The sequence below is a fragment of the Gossypium hirsutum genome, chromosome D11 (genome assembly GCF_007990345.1).
Source record: "Gossypium hirsutum isolate 1008001.06 chromosome D11, Gossypium_hirsutum_v2.1, whole genome shotgun sequence".
NCBI classification, from domain to species: domain Eukaryota; kingdom Viridiplantae; phylum Streptophyta; class Magnoliopsida; order Malvales; family Malvaceae; genus Gossypium; species Gossypium hirsutum.
In genome coordinates, this window is record NC_053447.1 from 7,306,836 (window position 1) to 7,318,928 (window position 12,093).

Sequence of the window (12,093 nt, forward strand, 5' to 3'; positions counted from 1 at the left end):
ATTGTTGAAATTCTTTCAGCTAATGATCCAGAATTCAAGCTTGCAGAGTGAGTAAAGTTTTCTCAAATACATTGTTATCTATTCCTGGGACTAAAAGCCTTGTTTAATTCTGGGCATGCAGTTTCGTAGCAGAAATTGAAGGTGCAAAATTGCCTGGTTTGTCATCAAAGAAACTCTTGTATTTTGGGTTCAAGTTTAACTATGGGGCGGAGGGTATGTATGATGGAGCTATTAAGTGCTGCAGGGAAAAAGGGTTTCTCTAGAATGGCTAAGTTTGGCATCTATAGGGAAAGGGATATGTATCAACTGATTTGATGCTCATTGCAGGAACCAAGGGCTGGAAGATGTTTGTGTGAATAAATTGAGGGATATGAAGATGCCCTGATTCTTTTGGAGATATTTTAATAGAAGTAGCTGCGGTTCATGAAGCTCATTGTTTTGGTCTGTTATCACAGGGAATTTTATGTATTTTCTTTTGAGTCACGAGTCAAAATTTGGTTAAAATATGTCCAGTCCCTGTACTTTTTTCAAAATTTGAATTTAGTTCCTGAATTTAATTTCTTTATTTTTTAAATTTAATTGTTAAGAAAATTAAAAATTTTATATTATATTTATTGGTGTAACATTTTGAAGTTAAAAAAAGGAAACACACAATTGGTAGCCATTTAACTAAAAGAATAATATTGTAAGTAACTAAAGTTCAAAGCAGATTTTAACTGATTTCATTATGTCATGTCAGCAAAGAGTTTTCTACGGAAAACGTTTTGTCTTCTTCTCATCTCATAGAAAATAAAAATTGGAAAGATCAGTCGAGTATTTTGGCTTGAGACAGCGAGAAATAAAAGAAAATAGATTCTCGTCACTTATTCTTATTTGACTGTATTTGAAATAATTAACAAATTATTTTATTCGTTTTCAGTGTCCAAGTTACTACTCTACCGTTAGATTATCTAAGATATTTTTACTCATTTTCCTCCAAATTTATATTTGCAAGTTACTACAAAACTATGAAAGAAATACATGGATCAGATATTTTACCGATATTTTATCACCCATCCTATCGCAATAACGGTCTAACAAATTTGGATACGCAACGTCATGGATCTGGAAAAATAATGAACTTGTTAAGAGGAAACAGATAAGCTACATGGATCTTACATGTTGAATATACAGTTCATACTTCATAACCAAACAGAAGTTAAGTTTACTGCACATAAACTGAGAGCCAACTACAAAAGAAACAGAGACGTAGTAACAACTCTAAACATCGGGTTTTGGCTCCATTTTAACGAAAAAGCTTCTCGCCTCCTCAGCTGTAACATCGCTGCTCAGAATACAAAAATAAATGGACATAAAATTAGATTGGCTTATAAAAGTAAGGAGATCAATTTAAGGCATTCAAAGAACGCAGGGACATGGAACCTGTCTTCAGCTTCTGACTTGGAGATCAAAGTGAGATCCCTGGAAGCAAGAAGCTGTGGCAAACTTTTGATTCCTTTCTCCTCGCAATACTGCCGAATATGGTGCATTAAATCATTGTAGGGTCCTGGCTCCTGCAATGGAAATGATTTTCACCAACGGAAAACGTTAACCATATGAAACCTAGGACCAATACCCAATGAAGTCAACTGAAAAACTGTTGCTTTCTTAAATGCTAACCTTCAGATATATTTTTCATTACAAACTAAGAAGATTACAATACAATCAAGCAAAAGCACCACAATCATCAGTAAATATCTAGGAAAAAGTAGATCGACAATTTTCGATAGCATACACATGCGCACATACATGCATAGAATAAAGGGAAGAAGAGAGACATACTTGCTCAAGGATGTAACCCTTGCGAAGAGCAGCTACACATTCCACTGCTTTCTGATACTTATCTCCTTCATCGGAGTGTATCAATAGAGCAAGTATCTTCTCTCTTAATTCCTTGATTGCTTTCTCAACCCATTCTGGGTTATCTCTTTGAGACATCATGGCTTCAAAATCTTGGACAGGAGTTAAATCTCCAATTTTCTCAATCTTAACTGGTGGTTGATTTTCAATGGAATTGACAGCCTGACCACTGGATACATGTGCATTTGATCCTGATTGTTTCTCTTGATACCACTGCCTGGATGATTTCTTCAGCTGCAAACAGATTACAGTTAATACCGCAATACACAAGCAGAAGATAAAATAAATCCTATCACCTTAAAGTTAAATAGAATTGACCTTAGGATTTTGCCTGAGTTCAAAGTGTCTATGTAATGCATCAAAAACAGACTTGTTTTCAGCAACAAGCTCCGGGTCTGGTTCAACGATATTCTTTAGAGTTTCATCAAGTGGAGGTACAGCTGCATCTGGCTGCTTTGCTTTCAACTCTAGATGACGATAAAAACGCTAACAATGTATAACACTAATGTCAGAGAAACAATCAAGACATTTTAAATGTTACTTATACCTGACTACAATAACTTCAAACGCCTGCCACCCATGGCAGGCCTTCAACCAGCTTCTATTCTAACTGAACACATAATAACTCAAATGCAGCATTTGGGGGTTGACTGAGTGAGGAAACCATAGCATCAGTACAACCTCCTAACTCTAGTACTTCAAATATACGATCTCTTTCTTTGAACAACATGGGGGGGGGGGGAACTTTTGTATTTATAAGCCAACATGTTGCCACTTGCCATGATACAAAAACAGAATCACATTGTGTAAACACAGACTACACGCATATCTAAGTACCTCCAGAACGGGATTTGGGGTGAACTCAGGCAACAATGCTTCTTTGCCTGATGGAGCAAGATCAAGCATTTGCACCAATTCATCAGCTGCCTTTTGTTGTTGGTCATTAGGTTGCCATGAAGCTGGAAAACTGTTGAAAGAGGGGAACTGATATTCACGAACATCCTCAGCAAAAGGAAGTACATTGAAATAAAACGAATCAGGCTGCACAGAAAAATCAGAGACCATCACAAGTGTCATAAGGGTCACTGTAGAAGCATGGATGTGGAAGTAACAAATTCAAGTGAAAGATGCAGTGAGAAGAGATAAAATCCTACAATTTTATAATTTTGTGAAATGTTTGGTGTCAAGACCCCCACAACAACGTTTTGCTGTCCCTGCCTCCAAACGCATCGCAATATTGCAACCGCATTCATTTCCTTCATTGCTCTTGCTATGGCAGAAACAGCAAGAGTGGCTCTTGTATTGCCCGGTTCAGCAATAAAAAGATAAACATCTTTCATGTAGCAGTGTCTTTGATTAATTGCCAGGCAGGACACGATACAAAGATCATATAAATAATCAATTGAATCAAATCTAATCAGAATATAACCATCTTTATCCCAGATAAAGCAACTTACCGCTTTATTTTTGAAGCATCAGTAAATCCCAGAACCTTTATACCCTTTTCTGGTTTGAACTTGACAGCATCCCATTCAGCAGTTGATATAGGAACTACTTGAGGTCCATAACGGTAGCCTTTAATCCTTTGCTCTGGTGGTATAACTGAAGTACTGGAGCCATCAACACTTTTGTACTCATAAGAAACCTTGACTTGATGTGTTGCAAGCTTATTACTTGCTGGTGCTTTTTCTGAGTATTTCTTCAGAGTAGGAAACTTCTCCTCTTGTGTTTTTTTATAAACCCACACCTATGTGTTATTATATATTTATATCAGAATCCTTTTTCACAAAAGCTAATGAGAACCTAACATGAAGAAAATACTAGCAGCTCAATGTGGTATGTTAATTGATTGTCTCAACAACGCCATGGGACCGTGATGGAAAAGGCAATATAACCCATCAAGGCATCATCCCATTCAGCCTGAAAGCTGGATGCAAGGAACCTACATAAAGGAGGATAAATGGCATAGCAAGTCTCAAAAAGGCATGACTACCTTCAAAGCCATTGATGCAAATTAAGATGACAATCATCCATCTATAGCAACATGGACCAATTGTCAGTGTACAAGCAAATGTGCAGCATCAAGTAGAATGCTTCACAAAGCCTAAATGTTGATATTCATGGTTTTATTTCCTTAAAAAACACCTATAAATTCTTAAGAGACCAAACACCATCTCTCTCTGTCCATGCATATGAGCATCACATAGAGTATAATGCTTGTTATGACACAAATGTGCCAGAAGTATATATGGTAATAGCAATTATAATGTTGTCAAATGATATCTGATAGCATCTATCATAAATGAACAAGGTAGCCAAATACAAATAATGGAAATGTAATTACTTCAAGAGTATATGATTGACATTGATAGTCTCACCTTAATTTTCATATGAGGACTGAGCTCAAGATGACCTCTGAAAACTGTTACAGGAGTTACTCTTCGAGTTTTAAGTGCTCCCAGTAATGAAGTTGGAGTATCAACATATACAATACGTGTATGGGTTTTCTTTGAAAATATACTCAAGAGATGATCATTCTCATCCATTACTCCCTTATTTGCATCACGACTTAACCTTCCCCTCACAACTATACTTTCTATTTTCATGCCTTGTGCAGCCATCTGTTCAGCAATGGTCATGACCTGATCTTCTTTGCTTCCCTCAAAAGAGTCCTTTATAGGATGAATGGCATTAGTAATGAGGCACAGACGTTTCTTTCCTTTGTGTAGATCTTTATATTTCTTTATCAGCATATCCATCCCAACAACAATTGCGTCAAGAACTACTGAAGTTAAAGAACCAACAATGCAGCAATAAGCAGAAAAACAGGCTGCTTGAATAGCATTTTGCCCTTAAAACAACAGTCTTACAAAACTAATTTAGCTATACAAGCCAATAGTTAACTTAAAAGCACAAAAAGATCAGTCAAAATTAATAACAACAACGAATGTTACTTGAGTCTTGAAATCACAAAATAATAATAGTAGTAGTAGTAGTAGTAGTAGTAGTAGTAGTAGAGAATTAAAAGCACTTAATAGTGTAAGGCCATCAACTTTATACAATTACCAATATGTCCTGAAGATTTGCATGAGCAATTAATTTTCTATAAGAAAAGAAATTGCAATAGAATGAATGTAAACATTATCCCTTTTCAGATTAGATTATCTTAACAAAATAATCAAGAAAACTAAGGGATACAATCACCATCCACTCTTCCACGAGGCAGCTTCTGTAGAGTGTCGACAAGATCTCCATCAACAACTTTGATATCTTGCAACACCGTAATATTTTGATATCCACCCACTTCCGTTGTAAGGTCATTTTTAGATTCTGTAATTTACAAGGATAACATAAGTAGTGCTACATTGACATTTTAGCTAAAAACAATTGATATGGAGGCAACCATTAATTGGGCGAAATTAATCCTAAAAGTTACTCTGCTTCATTACAAAACTAGGAGTTACCTTCGGTTCCGAATACCACCACTCCCAATTCATCATATTTGCTGAAAATAAGCTGTGTACAGAAAATGCAATCAATTTTTTTTCCCTAATATTTTTAGTTACGATGTTTACTGAAAGCAGAAAATATCATCATATTTTGAAAAAGGAGTGTGACTGTATGAGTACATTAATTGAAATTTTGAACTGAAAGCAATACCTTCTTCTCCACTAACATGGAGCAGAGTTTTTCAACTTCTGAAAGAACACCGTGCATCGATGGACCGACATCAAGCAATAATACTAATTTCTCCTGTTCCAAAATAACTATGAATTCAATTACTGAAAAAATAACCATAAAACCTAATAAAATTACCCAAAATGGTTAAAAAATCCAAAAAGGAATATGAAAAATCAAAACCGGGTAGCAAGCGAAAAAGGAGTGAATCCAAGAAATATGAACATGCAGTGTCTAACGTTTTGAAGGAAAATGAAGGTGACACAGAAAAAAAAATGTTCGAATGAGAGTTAGAAGTGTAGAACTTCACCTTGTTTCGAGCCATGGCATGGGTAGTGAGGTAGCCAGGCTAACCAGGAAGATATAGAGAGAGAAGCTTGTGGCGGAAGCTTGGAATTTGAAAGAAAAAATGGGGAGGTGGGTTTATAAAACTGTTGACCATTTCTAGTTTTTTCGTTCTTCTTCCCGCCTAGGTCAGCAAGTTTTACTAAATTACATAATGGTCCCGTATAAATCCGATTTATGGAAGAATTTTGTTTTCCTTTTTGGAACACACAATCGAAAAAAGAAAAGTCATAATTTTATTGAAAGAAAAAAAAAAGAACATTCATTTCTTTTAAATTTTGTTATTACAAAATAGCAAAAAATATATAGTATTAGTCCTAGTATATTAACAATTTGTCTTTTAAATCATATTATAATTAGTATAGCTCACCCATTTTCACATTAGGCTATTATCTTTTTGTATCCAATTTATCAGTGCCGTACTAGTAGATGTATTATTTTTATCTTGGTATTTCCATATAGTAATACCGGCATATTTCGGTGTATTATTGAATTTATTAATGTTTTTAAATATTTTTATGCATATGTATAGTTTAATTTTTAATTTTTCGATAAATTATGTATATTTTTCTCACAAACACATATATTTATAGTCTAAGTTTTAATTTTTTCATAAATTAGAAGTTGTTTTGGCAAAAAAATAAATTATATATTATATACACATGCAAATATATATGTATACTCTGTATTTTAGTGACTTCTCCAAGTGGTAAATTTTCAACTGATTATAAAAATATATACATACATATATACTCTGTATTTTAGCGACTTAGTCCATGGCTACCGCATATTGTAGATAAAATCACAAAACCAGACAAATGTACTCCCAAAAATGAGGAGAAGAAAGACGATTATGTGCCGGTGGAGTACGAAAGTCCCATATTAGGGGTAAAATTCAACGTCTTTTTCTTCTTCTTCTTCAATACCAAACATAACGCACACGAGACGACTTGCAAAATGGGTTTTAACTGAAGATTCATGTATTTCTTGTTAACCAGATTGTGGATGATGAGGAGTTCTGGTTTCCACCAGGGAAGAAATCAATGGTGGAGTATCGATCAGCATCACAGATTGGAAACTTTGATTTTGATGCCAACAGAAAAAGAATCAAGGTAAAGTCGTCAAACAAACTCAATACTACCATTGTTTTCCTTACAGGCATTGCGAATGGAGTTGGAAAAGAAAGGATGGGCTTCTGAAGCATCATTTTGAAGGATTACTCATCAGGAGAAACCAACATCGTACTGTTTGATTTATGTTTCACAGATACCGTATTCCCAGCATCCTGAATTCTTAAAATCATATTTTTCACCCATACTTTTTTGGGGTCAATTGCACTAGACATCCCAAATTACCGCAAAAAGTTTTAAGTTGACATGTTTTGAATTCATCAGGTCAAATTTTAAACATATATATACCATAGATAACTTAGATCAAACTTTAAAAAGAAAAACAATACGGTGGGCAACAATGTGTTTAAAATTTGATCAACTTGTTTTAAATATGCTTCTTGTTTGATTCGAGCTAATATTCAACATTCAAGTTGACGGAAATCCTAATAGAAGTATTTGATTGATTTTAACACTTTGAAAACTTAATTATAACAATTTAAAGTAAAAGAATGAATTTAAAATTTAGATCATAATTTGAGGATGTTTGATGTAATTAAGTAATTAACATTAATTTTTCTATCCGAACTAATAATACTAAAGTGGGCCTAGAGGTGCTCATGGGTCGGATCGAGTCGGGCCTAAGCATGATGTTAATATACTTTATGCTTGTCTAAGCCCAGGTCAGTCCGAAATATGGGCTTAAAAATTTGTCCAAACCCGTTTATATTTGCAAAATACTAACCCAAACCATTTTGGGTCTGTCCATATTATTTTTAAAATTTTAAAAAGCATATTTATATTATTTTATTTTATTGAAATTTTTTGTATAGTTATCTTAATATTATTTTAATGTTTACATTAGAGTAGTATTATATATTTAGTATAGGTTTATTTTTTTAATGTGTTATAAATTACATAATATATAAAAATAACATAATTAAAATCGGGCCGGGCTCGGGCCTTAAATGTTCAAGTCCATTTTTGGGCCTAATATTTGTATTCAAACCTTCCTAGATTTCGAACAAGCTTTCAAGCCTGAGTAAGTGACTTGATCCATGAACAGGTCTAAGTGGGCCTTAAACAAAATTTGGGCTTGGATGAAGGTTTCTAAAATCACAAGGGCCTTTATGTCATTTGAGATAGATATGAATAATATATAAGCGGTTAGAATAAGAAAAGTGGAAGAGAAAATGTTTTTTATTAGCTCTTAATTCTCAACCAATGCCAACAACCCGGTTTGGCGGCATGGAAATTGATTCCGAAATTAAATTTAAAAAATATATAAAAACAAGGTGAAAAGACAGAGGTTGAGATTTTGATAGGAGGGAAGATGGCCATCGCAAGTCTCTTGGGATGGCTCGTGACCTTCTTCTTCCTCATATCTCTTCTCGCCATTATTTGTTATCAGGTCATTTTCTTTCTTTTTAATATAATTTTAATTTGTTAACAATCGTTTGATAATGGCAAATTTTGCAGCTTATGTGTTTTATTGATTTGGAAATTGATTACATAAATCATTACGATTCGGCGGTACGGATAAACAAGGTTGTGATGCCGGAGTTCATAATCCAAGCCGTTTTCTGTTTGGTCTGTTTAATTACAGGGCATTATTTTCTTTTTTTCCCGTCTCTCCCATATTCATACTATAATTTCATATTGTAAGTTTCTAAAATCCTTCAAAAATTATCCTCAACTATTTTTATTTCCTTTTTTTTTTTAAGGTTTTTGGAATTGAATGAACAGGTATAGAAGGAGAAAACATCTGGTTGATGTAACAGAGATCTTTAATCAGCTCGAGTGGGAAAAGAAACAACGACTAATCAAACTTGGCTATCTTATTATCCTTTTAATTGTTTTTATATTTTGGTAATTATGATCTCACAAAATTACAAATATATTATACTTTTTTTCCTTACTCATAAATTTGGTTTACATATGTTTCAGGTTGATTTGGACAGTAGGAAAAGATGATGATTATTAAACAGGCTTTGGATCAAATATTCTTCCAACCTTTGTTTTTCCAATTTACAGTAATATTTTTTTATTCACTTTGTACAATGAGGTGAGCATTGGGTTATTATAATACAATGAGATTTTTATTTTTTATTTTTTCAACAAATTTGTGATTAATATATGAATGCAACAACTATACTTTACCTACTTTATGTAAAACTAGTTTATCATTGAAATTGAAATTACTGTAAAAAGTGTTTTTAATAAGTTTAAGAGTGTTCGCCGTTATTGTTAATAAGTATTTTTTTTTAGAAATGTTGTAAAGTATAAGATTTAATATGTAGATAAAAAGGTAATTTCATTGGAAAACACGTTTTCAAATGTTAAAAGTTAAAATTTTAAATTTTTTAACTTGAGTTAGAATCTCAATTTAAAATTAATGTTTGGTTCGAAAAGCTACTAGTTTACCAAATTTTTTGGTTTGCAATTAAGATTTCAGTTCAAAAATTCTTTTCAATCTCAATTATAACAAAACCGTAATGGAGTTAAATTCAAGTAATAAGATGGAGCTTGACTTATGGTTCAAACTTGATTAATTTTACTCTTAAAATTGAAAATCAAATAATTAAAGTTTATTCAATTTAACTTATTTATCTTATAAAAAGAATATCTAATTATGATTATTTTCAAATTCAATTTTTTTAAGGATTACGTATCCATTGTAATATGGTTATGGATAGTTTAATTAGTTGATTAGTTACTGAGTTGGTTAGGAAGTAATTAGTTAATTTAGTTTTTGTTAGCTACAAATAGCTTGTTATATAAATATGTAAAGATGGATTCATTCAAAGCAAGTTAATCAATTTTGAAAATTCAGTCATATTCATCTTCTTCTTGGTAGTTTATCTTGTTTCTTATCATAGTATCAGAGCTTGGGTTTTTTCGGTGATCAGAGGTTTCTGACGATCATTTTCCGATGTTTGTCAAGGTATGCAATGAGTTCGACTTTAAATCCATCAATGGCAGCCACTGAGTTCAAATTGGGAAAGTTGGGTGAATGTTAAGGATTATGTGTTAGTTGTAATACAGTTACAGGTAGTTTAATCAGTTGATTAGTTATTGAGTTGGTTTAGAAGCAATTAGTTAGTTTAGTCTCTGTTAGCTGCAAATAACTTGTTGTATAAATATGTAAAGATGTATTCATTGAAAGCAAGTTAATTAATTCTGAGAATTCAATCATATTCATCTTCTTCTTGGTAGTTTATCTTGTTTCTCAATATTTTTTATAATAAGTTGATTTAGATTTTTCAATGAGAAAAAACTCATAATACATTTACCTATTATTTTGTATGTGATAAAATCCAAAACCTTTTTTTTTTATTTCTGTAATTCGAAGTAAGTAGCAATACTGCTACGTCAAGCATTTGGGTATGGCTTTCATTTATAGACACCCCACTATACACAAAACTGAAAAAACTATGTAACAAATTTATAAAAATAATGATATAAAGATCAAATATGACTTTGATTGAAATTGAGAATTTAATGGTAAAGATCATGATGTTTTAAGTTCAAATCACATAATTCCCAGTATGTATATGTTTTTTTTTTCTAAATTTATCAAAATATAAAAAGATATGCATACCCCAAAATAAAACTTGTTGCTTTGTAAAAAGAATGAGCATTTAGTATTTTGATAACTGAATTGGAACACAATTGATGGGTGACACCATGTAACACCCCTAAAATCATTATGCTATAAAAGTTGTATTAAGCGAGAATCGTACGCAGTGGATTTATCGATAAAGTAAGATAAAGAATATAAATGATAAAATAAAAGGTTGATGGATGCCAGAGAAAGTTGAATTAAGAAATATAGAGTGATATATTAATTTAATACAGGGATCAAATCGTAAAGATGTAAAAAGTTTTGGTATTCAAATATAATTATTTGAACTTTAAGGGGTTGAAATGTAAATATGTAAAAGTTGAAGGACCAAATATGAAAATAACTCGATTCCTTGAGACACAATATTGGCAATCAGGGGTTAAATTGAATAAGTAAAGAAATAAGAGGGACTAAATCATAGTTTTACCAAAATAAGCGATGATTCAAAGAAGGAATCGTAGAGGATGTTGGAGGGTAAAATGGTCATTTCTCAATTAGGATAACTATCATGAAACATCATGATGATTATGAATATTGATGTTAGATTTTGATTGGTTAATATTATTTTAATATAATATTATTATTTTGTTAATTTACTTAATGGTTAAGAAAATAAAAAGAAAAGATGATAGAAATTTCTCCATCTTTCATTCAACTCACGTCCACCATTCTTGAAAAAAAAGTTTGGCTTTCTTTACAATTTGGTCCTTACCATCAAAATTCATCATTTCACCTAGAAGTCAAAGGAATTTTCATAGCCACCAAGAGAGAAAATTGATAAGAAGACTATGGTGAGCATAAATATCAATTTGGATTCAAGAAAGATAGAATTGAAGGAGAGAGAAAATCAAGCTAAGGTTTGAAATCAATAAAACAAGAGAGAGATAGAGGAAGTAATTCAAGTGGCGAAGAAAAGAGAAAAACAAGTGATTAAAGGCTGAAGAGAGATAAGTACCCTTGAATTTCTTATTACTTAAGGACTAAAATATAAACTTTATGAAATTTGTGATAATTTAGTAAAATAAAGTGTAAAATGATTTTAATATGTGAAATAAAATATTATGATAGAAAGCATAATTGAAGTATGCAATAGTAGTGAATTAAACATAAAGTGATGTTAAAGTGAAATTATAGTAAATAGTGATTTTCATGATGCTAAGGACTAAATTGAATTTTTTTTTTGAAATTTATAATTGAAACAAGAGAAGTGAAGTGCATAAAAATTTGTTATGTGAAATAAGATATTTTAATGAAATATTTATAATTGATAGTGAATTTGAGTAAAAGGTGAAGTTAGAAGGATGTTGTAATAATTATTGAATTTTCACAATGTTAAGAACTATATTGCAATATACTTAGAAATCACAACAAGTACTAAAAACATTAGAAAGAATTATTCAAGTGAAGTGTTATATGGAAGAGAATTGATTTAAAGTG

At 32.0% G+C, this 12,093-nt stretch overlaps 3 protein-coding genes across 3 annotated transcripts; 2 read left to right on the top strand and 1 right to left on the bottom strand.

The window, feature by feature from the left end:
* Positions 1-1,105: 1,105 nt before the first annotated feature.
* On the bottom strand, positions 1,106-6,041 carry LOC107911912 (ATP-dependent DNA helicase 2 subunit KU80). The gene is made up of 12 exons (XM_041105794.1): positions 5,888-6,041; positions 5,560-5,652; positions 5,364-5,415; positions 5,098-5,229; positions 4,278-4,681; positions 3,357-3,646; positions 3,054-3,249; positions 2,737-2,940; positions 2,218-2,385; positions 1,822-2,133; positions 1,423-1,553; positions 1,106-1,324 (listed from the first exon to the last, which is right to left on the bottom strand). Exons 1-12 carry the CDS (start codon positions 5,900-5,902, stop codon positions 1,261-1,263), a joined length of 2,061 nt encoding a protein of 686 aa, XP_040961728.1. The 5' UTR covers positions 5,903-6,041; the 3' UTR covers positions 1,106-1,260.
* LOC107910884 (uncharacterized) lies at positions 5,901-7,285 on the top strand. The gene is made up of 3 exons (XM_016838807.2): positions 5,901-5,909; positions 6,688-6,810; positions 6,921-7,285. Exons 1-3 carry the CDS (start codon positions 5,901-5,903, stop codon positions 7,119-7,121), a joined length of 333 nt encoding a protein of 110 aa, XP_016694296.1. The 3' UTR covers positions 7,122-7,285.
* Positions 7,286-7,970: 685 nt separating this feature from the next.
* Positions 7,971-9,254, top strand: LOC107911265 (protein cornichon homolog 4-like). The gene is made up of 4 exons (XM_016839138.2): positions 7,971-8,442; positions 8,511-8,692; positions 8,778-8,900; positions 8,979-9,254. The coding sequence occupies exons 1-4, from the start codon at positions 8,365-8,367 to the stop codon at positions 9,013-9,015; spliced, it is 420 nt and encodes a 139-aa protein (XP_016694627.1). The 5' UTR covers positions 7,971-8,364; the 3' UTR covers positions 9,016-9,254.
* Positions 9,255-12,093: the final 2,839 nt, after the last annotated feature.